The 13,044-nt window shown below is 42.4% G+C and overlaps 1 protein-coding gene across 1 annotated transcript in view; it reads right to left on the bottom strand.

Moving 5' to 3' along the window:
• The window catches only part of si:dkey-106n21.1 (solute carrier family 23 member 1), a 228,439-nt gene that overhangs the window by 93,758 nt on the left and 121,637 nt on the right, over positions 1–13,044 (bottom strand). The window contains 1 exon segment of the mRNA XM_034175892.1: positions 9,115–9,368. Within this exon segment, the coding sequence (XP_034031783.1) occupies positions 9,115–9,368 (254 nt within the window).

Here is a 13,044-nt window from a genome sequence, read left to right as displayed (position 1 = left end):
TGCTGTGTGCGCGACTTTCCACGTGCTCGCACTGTGTTCATACGCGAACATGAGCATGCATGAAACCGTTGCCATGGTATCGTGCACGCCTGTCCAACCGTGTGTCCCTCCTAACAGCAGGTGGAATGTTTTGTGGTTCCCCAATTTTTGTGGTGTTTTACATTTTTTTGCTCCTCTGCTGTGTGCGAGCACTTTCCACGTGCTCACACTGTGTTCATGCCCGCAGTTCCCCAATTTGTTTTTTCTTCGTGGATTTTCGGCCGGTTTCTGTTTCTTTTGCCCAATTTTGTGTTATGTGTGAAGGGGTCCTTATATCATACAAGCAACAGTGTGACCCTGTAATTAGTAACAAGGCTTCACAAGCAACTTGATGGGCTCGTCTGTCTTTATTTGATGTTATGGTCACTGTGCATGTCAAAAAATGCCAACATGACCCAAAACAGGAGCATCACTGGTCCTCACCTGTTTCTAACAGAACCCAAAATTTGTTGAGTATGCAGTAGTTTTATGGTGTGAGATGAATCTTTGTGGACTGACTTAAATAATCCTTTGTTTCCCTAGGGAACGCTTGCTGCTGTTTTCATCTGCCTTTTTTACAGAAGGGTTAGGATGACTAGTTATAATAGTCACTTCCAACTCACTAATTTTTTCTTGTCAAATAGTCAGGCAGATCAGATAGCACAAGTTCCCTACAAATAAAGGCAAAATGTTTCCATGCATTTCCACTACATTTAATTTAATGCCTCCCTGACTTCAACAGTGATTTATTGTTTTCAAGAAAACTCCAAAGCTCTATTAGTTTCCTGTAAAGAATCTATAACAGAGAATAAAGAGTCAAGTTTCAGTTTTCAGGAAAGAGGCTGACAGGCATTTCTCTTCGTGCACGACTCCACAAAACCAGACAGGGCATACGGAGGACAGAAATTAAGCAGGAACCAACACTCAAAAACAACTCCCTACATTTAAGGGCTTTGCAAAAATATTTTGCCTGATGTCCAGTACGCAGAAGAGGAAATGGATTTGCACACGTCATCTTTCACTTGCAACTAACTTTATTCAGGAACACAATGGGTCTATTAGAATGTCATCGGATAACAAATGGTACAGTGCATCCAGAAGGTATTCACAGCATTTCACCTTTTCCACATTATGGTACAGCTTATTCCAAAATGGAGTAAATTAATTTTTCACCCCTCAAAATTCTCCTTACAACACCCATAATGAAAAAGAAAGTCCCGTCAGCTGCTTCCTTGTTTGCACTCTGGGTCGCCACAGCAAATCTGAGGTAGCTCTGAATGCTGAATTGGCACAAGTTTTACATCGGATCCACATTACATGGAGAAACAACACCCATAATGACGAAATGAAAAAAGTGTTTTTTTTTTAACTTTTGCAAATTTATTAAAAAATTAAAAAAATTGGAAATCATATGTACATAAGCATTTATAACCTTCTCTCAATACTTTGTTGATGCACCTTTGGCAGCAATTACAACCTCAAGTCTTCTTGAATATGATGCCACAAGCTTGGTGCACCTATCTGTGGGCAGTTTTGTCCATTCCTCTTTGCAGCACCTCTCAAGCTCCACCAGGTTGGATGGGGAGCGTCGATGCACAGCTTATAGATCTCTCCAGGATTCAGGTCTGGACTCTGGCTGGGCCACTCAAGGACATTCACAGAGTTGTCCTGAAGCCACTCCTTTGATATCTTGGCTGTGTGTTTAGGGTCATTGTCTTGCTGAAACATGAACCGTCACCCCAGTCTGAGGTCAAGAGCGCTCTGGAGCAGGTTTTCATCCAGGATGTCTCTGTAGATTGCTGCATTCATCTTTCCCTCAATCCTGACTAGTCTTCCAGTTCCTGCCGTTGAAAAACATCCCCACAGCATAATGCTGTCACCACCATGCTTCATCGTAGGGATGGTGCCTGGTTTCCTCCAAACATGACGACCGGCATTCACACCAAAGAGTTGAATCTTTGTCTCATCAGACCAGAGAATACTGTTTCTCATGGTCTGTGAGTCCTTCAGGTGCCTTGTGGCAAACTCCAGGGAGGGTACCTTGTGCCTTTTACTAAGGAGTGGCTTCCATCTGGCCACTAACTTACAGGCCTGACTGACTGATTTCTGCAGAGATGGCTGTCCTTCTGGAAGTTTCTCCTCTCTACACAGAGGAATGCTGGACCTCTAACAGAGTGACCACCGGGTTCTTGATCACCTCCATTATTAAGGCCCTTCTCCCCCAATCACTCAGTTTAGACAGTTTAGACAGTAAATTTTTCCATTTACAGATGATGGAGTCCCATGGGTGTAAAGCTGACTCCAGAAAGGGCATAGAGGGTGCAGGATTCTTTGTAACCATCAACTCCACCAGAAGATTTCATTTATGAACTCATTCTGTCTGCTCATTCCATCTGCTGTTAATCACCTGGTGGAGTTGGTGGTTACAAAGAAACCCTCTTTACCATTTCTGGAGTCAGCTTGACACCTATGTGGAGGCCACTGTGCTCATTGGGAAATTCAAACTGGCAGAACGGTTTCTGTAACTGTTTCAAGATTTGTGCCTTGAGACAATTCTGCCTCAAGGGTCTACAGACAATTCCTTTGACTTCATGCTTGGTTTGTGCTCTGACATGCACCTTCAACTGTCGGACCTTATGTGTAGACAGGCATGTGCCTTTCCAAATCATGTCCATTCAACTGAATTTACCCCAGGTGGCCCTCAATTAAGCTGTAGAAACATCTCAAGGATGATTAGCGGAAACAGGATGCACCTGAGCTCAATTTTGAACTTCATGGCAACAGCTGTGAATACTTACGTACATGTGCTTTCTTAGTTTTTATTTTTAATAAATTTACAAATATTTCATAAAGTATTTTTTCACATTGTCATTATGGGGTATTGTGTGTAGAATTTTTAAGGAAAAATGAATTTCATCCATTTGGAATAAGGATGTAAGAGCAGGGGTGGTGGCCAAGTGGTTAATGCACTTGGTTTCAGTGCAGAAGGTTCCCAGTTCAAATCCCACCCCTGCCACATTTCTCCATGTAACACAGACAAGTTACTGAAAGGTGTAGTGGGTTTTACAAAGAAATCTGGATTTGTAAATATGTAATTTGTTTCATTTGTAAAAAAGAAAAAAAAAGACGCAATTTGAAAACTGAAAATTCTCTTTGCCGGTTATACCGACCAACCAACCACTGACGTCAGGAAACTAATGTTCCCATAATGCATTGCAGCATACAAAGAGGCCAAGTACAGGTTTAGCAAGGAAGTGGGCATTGCTAGATCACACTACTCTGAGAACATCCAGCAGCAGATCTCAGAGAACGATGCAGCCTCGGTGTGGAAAAGTTTTAGGCAGATTACCAATTACAAGCCTAAAACCCCCCTACTTCACAGACGACCTACAAACTGCAAATAGACTGAATGAGTTCTATTGTCGTTTTGATGGCCAGTTTAACAGCCGTCACACCTCCTCCAGTCCCAGCAACACATCCAGCATGGACATTCACTCTCCCACCTCCCCCACCCACCGCACTTTAGTGGAGCCCACAATACCAAGGACTTCCATCCCAGAGCCCCCCTCCTCTCTCCCCACCCTCACAGCTCTGCATATTTATAAAGATGAAGTGCGGAAGCAGTTTAGGAACGTAAAAGTTCGCAAAGCTCCTGGGCCAGACGGTGTCTCACCTGCCACTCTGAGACACTGTGCTAATGAGGTTGCCCCAGTGTTTACAGACATATTCATCTCCTCACTGGAGGCTTGCCACATGCCTGACTGTTTCAAAACCTCCATCATTGTTCCTGTTCCCAAGAAACCAAGGATCACTGGACTCAATGACTACAGACCGGTGGCACTGACTTCTGTAGTCATGAAGTCATTTGAGCGTCTGGTTCTGTTCCACCTCAAATCTCTCATGGCCTCCCTCTTGGACCCCTTGCAGTTTGCTTACAGAGCCAATAGGTCTGTGGATGACGCCATCAACCTGGCTTTGCACTTCATTCTGCAGCATCTGGACTCCCCAGGAGCCTACGCTAGGATCCAGTTTGTGGACTTCAGCTCTGCCTTCAATACCATCCTCCCAGATCTTCTCCAGGCTAAGCTTTCCCAGATGAACATGCCTGATTCTACTTGCAGGTGGATTGCCAACTTCCTGAAGGATAGGAAGCAGCACGTGAGGCTGGGGAAGAATGTCCACCAGTATCAGTACTCCTCAGGGCTGTGTCCTCTCTCCTCTGCTTCTCTCCATGTACACCAACTGCTATACCTCTGATCACCAGTCTGTCAAGCTTATCAAGTTTGCAGATGACACCACCCTTATCGGACTCATCTCTGATGGGGATGAGTCCGCCTATAGGCTGGAGGTCCAACGACTGGTGTCCTGGTGCAGCTATAACAACTTGGTGCTGAACAACGAGAATACAGTGGAGATTACTGTGGACTTAAGGAAGAACACAGCCCCTCTCCCCATCATTACCCTGGCAGACACCCCCATCACCATAGTGGACACCTTCTGTTTCCTGGGAATCACTCTAACCCAGGACCTCAGGTGAGAGTCCACCATTACTTCTGTTGTCAAGAAGGCCCAACAGAGGATGTACTTCCTTTCGGCAGTTGAAGAAATTCAGCCTGCCAGCAAGGATCATGGTGCAGTTTTACACTGCCATCATCGAGTCCATCCTCACCACCTCCATCACCGTATGGTATGCTGGAGCCACCACCAGGGACATACAGAGACTACAGCGCATTATACACTCTGCCGGGAAAGTGATTGGCTGCAACCTTCCATCTCTTCAGGACCTGTACACCTCCAAGACACTGGGGCATTCAGGTCGGATCAGAACCGATCCTTCTCACCCTGGATATAGCCTTTTTTACCTCCTCCCCTCAGGCAGGAGGCTACGGTCCCTTCGGACCAGAACCTCCCTTCATAAGAACAGTTTTTTCCCCTCTGCCGTTAGCCTCATCAACAAGAACTTTTAGAACTCTAGATTGTTGCTATCACCATTTATCATCAACAATTATTTATCTTAGCTCATACATTCTGTACATTTTGTAACATTGCTATAGTGTTAAGTTTGATTATATATTACTTGTTTTACTACTCTTTTTTTATGTTAGCACCAAGTACCGCAGCAATTTCCTAATGTTGTGAACTTCTTCACTCATATGACAATAAAACTTTTCTGATTCTGATTCAGTATGCATGTCTAAATGCTAAAATCTTCAAAATTAGTGCATTATTTTAAAACTAAAACATATACAGTGAGGAAAATAAGTATTTGAACACACTGCGATTTTGCAAGTTTTCCCACTTAGAAATCATGGAGGGGTCTGAAATTTTCATCTTAGGTGCATGTCCACTGTGAGAGACATAATCAAAAAAAAAAACAAACATCCGGAAATCACAACGTAAGATTTTTTAATAATTTATTTGTATGTTACTGCTGCAAATAAGTTTTTGAACACCATGTTAATATTTGGTACAGTAGCCTTTGTCTGCCATTACAGAGGTCAAACGTTTCCTGTAGTTTTTCACCAGGTTTGGACACACTGCAGCAGGGATTTTGGTCCACTCCTCCATACAGATCTTCTCCAAATCTTTCAGGTTTGGAGTTTCAGATCCCTCCAAAGATTTTCTATTGAGTTCAGGTCTGGAGACTGCCCAGGCCACTCCAGGACCTTGAAATGCTTCTTATGGAGCCCCTCCTTAGTTGCCCTGGCTGTGTGTTTGGGGTCATTGTCATGCTGGAAGACCCAGCCATGACCCATCTTCAATGCTCTTACTCAGGGAAGGAGGTTGTTTGCCAAAATCTCGCAATACATGACCCCATCCCTCCTCCCTTCAATACGGTGCAGTCGTCCTGTCCCCTTTGCAGAAGAGCACCCCCAGAGTATGATGTTTCCACCCCATGCTTCACGGTTGGGATGGTTTTCTTGGGGTTGTTCTCATCCTCTAAACATGGTAAGTGGAGTTGATTCCAAAAAGCTCTATTTTGGTCTCATCTGACCACATGACCTTCTCCCATGCCTCCTCTGGATCATCCAGATGGTCACTGGTGAACTTCAAACGGGCCTGGACATGTGTTGGCTTGAGCAGGGGGACCTTGCTACCCTGCAGGATTTTAAACCATGACAGCATCATGTGTTACTAATGTAATCTTTGTGACTGTGGTCCCAGCTCTCTTCAGGTCATTGACCAGGTCCTCCTGTGTAGTTCTGAGCTTTCTCAGAATCATCCTTACCCCACAAAGTGAGATCTTGCATGGAATCCCAGACCGAGGGAGATTGACAGTCATCTTGTGTTTCTTCCACTTTCCAATAAATAATCATAACAGTTGTTGTCTTCTACCAAGCTGCTTGCCTGTTGTCCTGTAGTCCATCCCAGCCTTGTGCAGGTCTACAGTTTTGTCCCTGGTGTCCTTAGACAGCTCTTTGGTCTTGGCTATGGTGGACAGGTTGGAGTGTGATTGATTGAGTGTGTGAACAGGTGTCTTTTATGCAGGTAACAAGTTCAAACAGGGGCACTTAATACAGGTAAAGAGTGCAGAATAAGAGGGCTTCTTAAAGAAAAATTAACAGGTCTGTGAGACACAGAATTCTTGCTGGTTGGTAGGTGTTCAAATACTTATTTGCAGCAGTAACATACAAATAAATTATTAAAAAAATCATATATTGTGATTTCCGGATTTTTTTTTTTTTTACATTATGTCTCTCACAGTGGACATGCACCTAAGATGAAAATTTCAGACTCCTCCATGATTTCTAAGTGGAAGAACTTGCAAAATCGCAGGGTGTTCAAATACTTATTTTCCTCACTGTAGCTGATATTTTCACTTTGTAAAACGACAAACGTGACGTTAATTTCAATAACTTGTACGGAATTAGTTTGTTTAAAATTATAAGCATAAGTCAAAACTGTCTGCCTGTGCATGACTCCAGTGATATGCCAGCAGGTCTGTATGGTGTGAAGATAAATTATCCTTTTTTTCCTCCCTCCTCCCTCCTTTCTCTCTGGTCACCAGGTCTCTTTTGCTGAGAGAAGGCTGATCTGAGACAGAAGCGCTGACTCATTGTTCTGTCAGTAGCTGCCAGTGTACTGAAGCCAATACTGAAACTTATCGGTTTAGCTTTTATCTGTAACGTCCGCTAAATTTTTTAGAGATTTATCAGTTTAGTTTTACAGAAGTTAACTTATCAGTTAGCGGATTAACGGTTATCGAAGCTAACATTTTTGTTAGCTGTGCCCACCTGGCTGTAACTAGAGACAGTAGATCCAACAACTTTTGTCTGTTGCTTCAACAGCTACATCATTATGACAGTGTGGTACAGTGAAACCAGGGCTCAAGACCGTTTTTTAAAAATGGATTGTTTGACCATTCTGTAATCTGAGGGGTATTCAGTGATCTGGAAATGTTCTTGTAGCCACACCCTGGTTTGTGAAACCTCGTGCCTGTAAAAGTGATGGTTTGTATTTGTCCTTATACAACCCGTTGTGTGTAAAATGCAAATACAAACAGAATACAATGATTTGCAAATCCTCTTCAACCTATATTCAATTGAATACACCACAAAGACAGTAGGTGGATTTCTTTCCCATTCTTGCTTGATGTATGGCTTCAGTTGTTCAACAGTCCGTGGTCTCCATTGTTGTATTTTGTGCTTCATAATGCGCCACACATTTTCAATGAGTAACAGATCTGGACTGCAGGCAGGCCAGTCTAGTACCCGCACTCTTTTACTATGATGCCACGCTGTTGTAACACATGCAGAATGTAGCTTGGCATTGTCTTGTTGAAATAAGCAGGGACGTGCCTGAAAAAGACGTTGCTTGGATGGCAGCATGTGTTGCTCCAAAACCTGGATGTACCTTTCAGCATTGATGGTGCCATCACAGATGTGTAAGTTGCCCATGCCATGGGCACTAACACACCCTCATACCATCACAGATGCTGGCTTTTGAACTTTGCGCTGGTAACAATCTGGATGGTCGTTTTCCACTTTTGTCTGGATGACACGATGTCCATGATTTCCAAAAACAATTTGAAATGTGGACTCATCAGACTACAGCACACTTTTCCACTTTGTGTCTGTCCATTTCAAATGAACTTGGGCCCAGAGAAGGTGGCGGCGTTTCTGGATGTTGTTGATGTGTGGCTTTCACTTTGCATGGTAGAGATCTAACTTGCACTTGTAGATGTCACAACGAACTGTGTTAACTGACAATGGTTTTCTGAAGTGTTCCTGAGCCCATGCGGTAAGATCCTTTCACAACGATGTTAGTTTTTAATGCAGTGCCGCCTAAGGGATCGACGGTCACAGGCATTCAATGATGGTTTTTGACCTTGCCGCTTACGTGTAGAAAGTTCTCCAGATTCTCTGATTCTTCTGCTTGTATTATTTACTGTAGATGATGGAATCCCTAAATTCCTTGCAACTGAACATTGAGAAACATTGTTCTTAAACTGTTGGACTATTTTTTCACGCAGTTGTTCACAAAGTGATGATCCTCACCCCATCTTTGCTTGTGAATGGCTGAGCCTTTTGGGGATGTTCCTTTTATACCCAATCATGACACTCACCTGTTTCCAATTAGGTGTTCATTGAGCATTCATCAATTTTCCCAGTCTTTTTTTGCCTCGTCCCAACTTTTTTGAAATGTGTTGCAGGCATCCATTTCAAAATGAGCAAATATTTGCAAAAAACAATAAAGTTTTTCAGTTTGAACATTAAATATCTTGTCTTTGTGGTGTATATAACTGTATATAGGTTGAAGAGGATTTTCAAATCATTGTATTCTGTTTTTATTTACATTTTACACAACGCCCCAACTTCATTGGAATTGGGGTTGTATATTTACTATACCTATGGATTCCATTATTTTGAGAATAAATAGCACAGCTTTTAAAAACGTGTGTGAACAACACTAACGTTTAGTATTTTGGGGGGAGAGTATTTTCTTCTACTTATTTGATGCTAATTCCAATGCAGTGAATGCAACACAATGATGAAGTATGTAACATCTATTTATCAGAGCTCAACTTCTGCCTTTGTTGAAAAAATCAACAAAAATTAAGTCAATACAACATGTGCTGTCTGCTATAACAGGTACCTTGGTAATGCCAAGTGCAGCAATGTTTTGGCTGAAAGAGGTTGTTGCGTTTCCACTTCCCCAAAGGGCTGCCAGAACCCCGCCGATGCCTTCTATGGCAATACCACGATTGATGGAATGGGTTGGTGGAGGAGGAGCACCAGACAAACGTGCACAAGCGTAGTAGTCACCAATGGATTCCATGGTAGATGCCAAAACACCTGCCATCATACCCAGTACTGACGACACACTCAGAGTAGGCATACCCCACTGACCTGGAGGCACACAATAACTGCAAATTATTTCTCATACAAATACAAAAGAACTGACACAGACTGTAAACAACCTTACAGATGAAAGTGTTATGGTAAGGTTTACTAAGAGTCAGAAATGAGCCCCAGCATGGAGGTAGTCAAACACAGGAATTACATGAGAATCTAAAGTGATTTATTTACAAGCGTATCCCAAGTGACAAAAAATCCACACAGTGAGTAAACGAGGGCTAAGGGACAGGAGTCAAAAAAGACAGTAATATGGAATCGAAAACCAAAGGCAGGAAAAAAAAATGGGGAGCTGGAAATACTGATAAGTGCATATACTCACAATAGCCTATACGGAAGCACAGAGACCACAGTGAATGAACTGGTACTGGACCATGGACAAGTAAGGGTTTAAATAATAATGATAATAATAATAACAATAATAACAACTGGAGTAATGTGTTCCAATTTGCCAGCTCCTTGAGTAGTTTTCTTTGGCAGACCAGATGACAAGGTGTTACAATAAACCAATCGTGAAGTCATAAAAGATTCAAATTAAAATCTTGGCATCCTTAAAAGCCAAGGCAGATCTAATCTTAGCAATATTTCTTAAATGAAAAAAGGTGATTCTAGTGACCTCCTTAATCTGAGAGTTAATAGAAAGTGTTTTGTCAAAAAACCCTCCTAGATTATTATCTATGTCTTTGTAATGAATAACACAATCCAAAGACAGAGTAAAAGTATTAAAAAGGTGATCAGGTCTTGCTGGTCCAATGATAAGCATTTCTGTTTTAGCTGAGTTAAGGAGCAGGAAATTTGCTGATAACCAGCTCTTAACAACAGTTAGACAGGTTCCAAGTGTAGATGGCTCAGAACCATTGTTCATCACCAATGGCACATGCAATTGCAGATCAGCATAAAAATGAAAATCAAATTGGAATAAATGGAGAATCTGAGCCAGCGGTGCTATATACCATGGGAAACAGCAGTGGCCCCAAAACAGAACCCTGTGGAACCCCATACATGGCTCAGAGAGGGAATTATTAAACAGAACACAGTAAGATCTCTCTGACAAGTATTAAACTACCCACTGGAGAACCTGACTTTGAATGCTAAAATAGTTCTACAGTCTATCCAGCAAAATTTGATGATCTACAGTATCAAATGCAGTGCTAAGGTGTAACAACAGCAAATCAGAAGGTAACTCTGAATCAGATGCCAGTATTAAATCCTTCACCACTCTAATTATAGGTGTTTCTGTTGAATGACTTGCTTGTCAGGGCCTGATGTTTATCTGGTCTGTTGCAGGTTTTTTTTTTTTTTCCTCGTCTCGCTTTTGTATTATTTTTCTGTTTTGTGGGATTTTGTTGCTGGGGTCTGTCTGTAGTTTTCTTTCTCTCTCTGGCCACGCCCTGCTTCTGGGTCTTACTATGCACACCTGTCGTTAATCTGCTGATTGCCATCTGGGGCTTTATTAATTCACAGGTGGTGTTGGTTGTTTGCCAGTTTGTTGCACCTTGTGCCATCATTCCAGCTCTCGTTCTCATGTTTTCCAGTTTTGCCTGCTTCAGTGTGTTCTTGACCTCCTGCCCATATCTACCAACCATATCTAGCCTGATGATCCTTGTACTTCTGCTGTGCTTTTTGGACTGCCTCCCTGTGTACCGATCATTGCTTGCCTTCTCATTAAAGCCTTTTTGCAAACAGAGCTGTGACTGTGAGCCTTGCACTTGTCTCCAACCAAACCTGCCAGTCACTTGCTCCAAAAGCAGACAAAAATGGCTCATAAAGTTTGTTTGTTGACAACTACTTCTCCAGTTGATTTAAGACCACTTTCTCAAACATTTCTGGCAAGAAGTCAAGGCTTGATACTGGTCTATAGCTTGTCAATTAGTCAGCATCCGAACTTGACTTCTTCAACAAGGGTTGAACAACTGCAACTTTAAAAAAGGCTGGGAAAACTCCTGAAGAAAGTGATACATGTAGAATGTTCAATATATAAGGCCCTAGTGTTGACCGTAAGTCCTTTACCACCCAAGATGGCAGAGGGTCCAATAAACAAGCTGTACATTGAGATGCCATAACGATTTTATAAAAGACAGACAAAGAAATAAGTTCAAAGTGATGTAAACCATTCCCTTCATACAGACGTGTTCAGAATAATAGTAGTGCTATGTGACTAAAAAGATTCAATAGATTCTCACAAATCCAACAAGACCAAGCATTCATGATATGCACACTCTTAAGGCTATGAAATTGGGCTATTAGTTACAAAAAGTAGAAAAGGGGGTGTTCACAATAATAGTAGTGTGACAGTCAGTGAGTTCACCAATTTTGTGAAACAAACAGGTGTGAATCAGGTGTCCCCTCTGTAAGGATAAAGCCAGCACCTGTTGAACATGCTTTTCTCTTTGAAAGCCTGAGGAAAATGGGATGTTCAAGACATTATTCAGAAGAACAGCGTAGTTTGATTAAAAACTTGACTGGAGAGGGGAAAACTTATACGCAGGTGCAACAAATTATAGGCTGTTCATCTACAATGATCTCCAATGCTTTAAAATGGACAAATAAAACAGAGATGCGTGGAAGAAAATGGAAAACAACCATCAAAATAGATAGAAGAATAACCAGAATGGCAAAGGCTCACCCACTGATCAGCTCCAGGATGATCAAAGAGAGTCTGGAGTTACCTTAAGTGCTGTGACAGTTAGAAGATGCCTGTGTGAAGCTAATTTATTTGCAAGAATCCCCCACAAAGTCCCTCTGTTAAATAAAAGACATGTGCAGAAGAGGTTACAATTTGCCAAAGAACACTTCAACTGGTGTAAAGAGAAATGGAGGAATATTCTGTGGACTGATGAAAGTAAAATTGTTCTTTTTGGGTCCAAGGGCCGCAGACAGTTTGTGAGACGACCCCTAAACTCTGAATTCAAGCCAGAGTTCACAGTGAAGACAGTGAAGCATGGTGGTGCAAGCATCATGATATGGGCATGTTTCTCTTACTATGGTGTTGGGCCTATATATCGCATACCAGGTATCATGGATCAGTTTGGATATGTCAAAATACTTGAAGAGGTCATGTTGCCTTATGCTGAAGAGGACATGCCCTTGAAATGGGTGTTTCAACAAGACAATGACCCCAAGCACACTAGTAATCGAGCAAAATCTTGGTTCCAAACCAACAAAATTAATGCCTCGCAGATGTGAAGAAAATTTTGTGATACCGTCAGGAAAAATTTTCATGACACCATCAGAAACATATACTCTGTTTTGTGATGAAATCACGAAATTGTACATTAAATCATTTTTCGTCATGCCATCACAAACTTGGTGTGAGTGTTGTGTGGGCCGCTGAAGAGGAGGTACTGCTGGCCCACCACCACCAGAGGGCGTCCTGCCTGGAGTGCGGGCTCCAGGCACCAGAGGGCGCTGCCGCCTCACAGGAGCAGCCGGGGTGACAGCTGTTGCTTATCACCGACAGCTGTCATCAATCATCATATGGTATATCAGCAAGACGGCATCTCCACCTCATTGCCGAGATATCGTTCTACCTGAAAGGTAATATCCTCAGCCTGACAGCTTGATTGAAAGCCTTTTTTTGTGATTTGTGAGTGATTACAGACTTTTTCTCCAACGAGAGGTGGAGGTAGCTTCCCTGCCGTGCAGATTGCTGGGTGCAGACGCACCCACA

Source organism: Thalassophryne amazonica, chromosome 8 (genome assembly GCF_902500255.1).
Source record: "Thalassophryne amazonica chromosome 8, fThaAma1.1, whole genome shotgun sequence".
NCBI lineage: Eukaryota > Metazoa > Chordata > Actinopteri > Batrachoidiformes > Batrachoididae > Thalassophryne > Thalassophryne amazonica.
The sequence above is the reverse complement of the archived record's forward strand: the minus strand, read 5'-3'. Positions and strand labels throughout refer to the sequence as shown.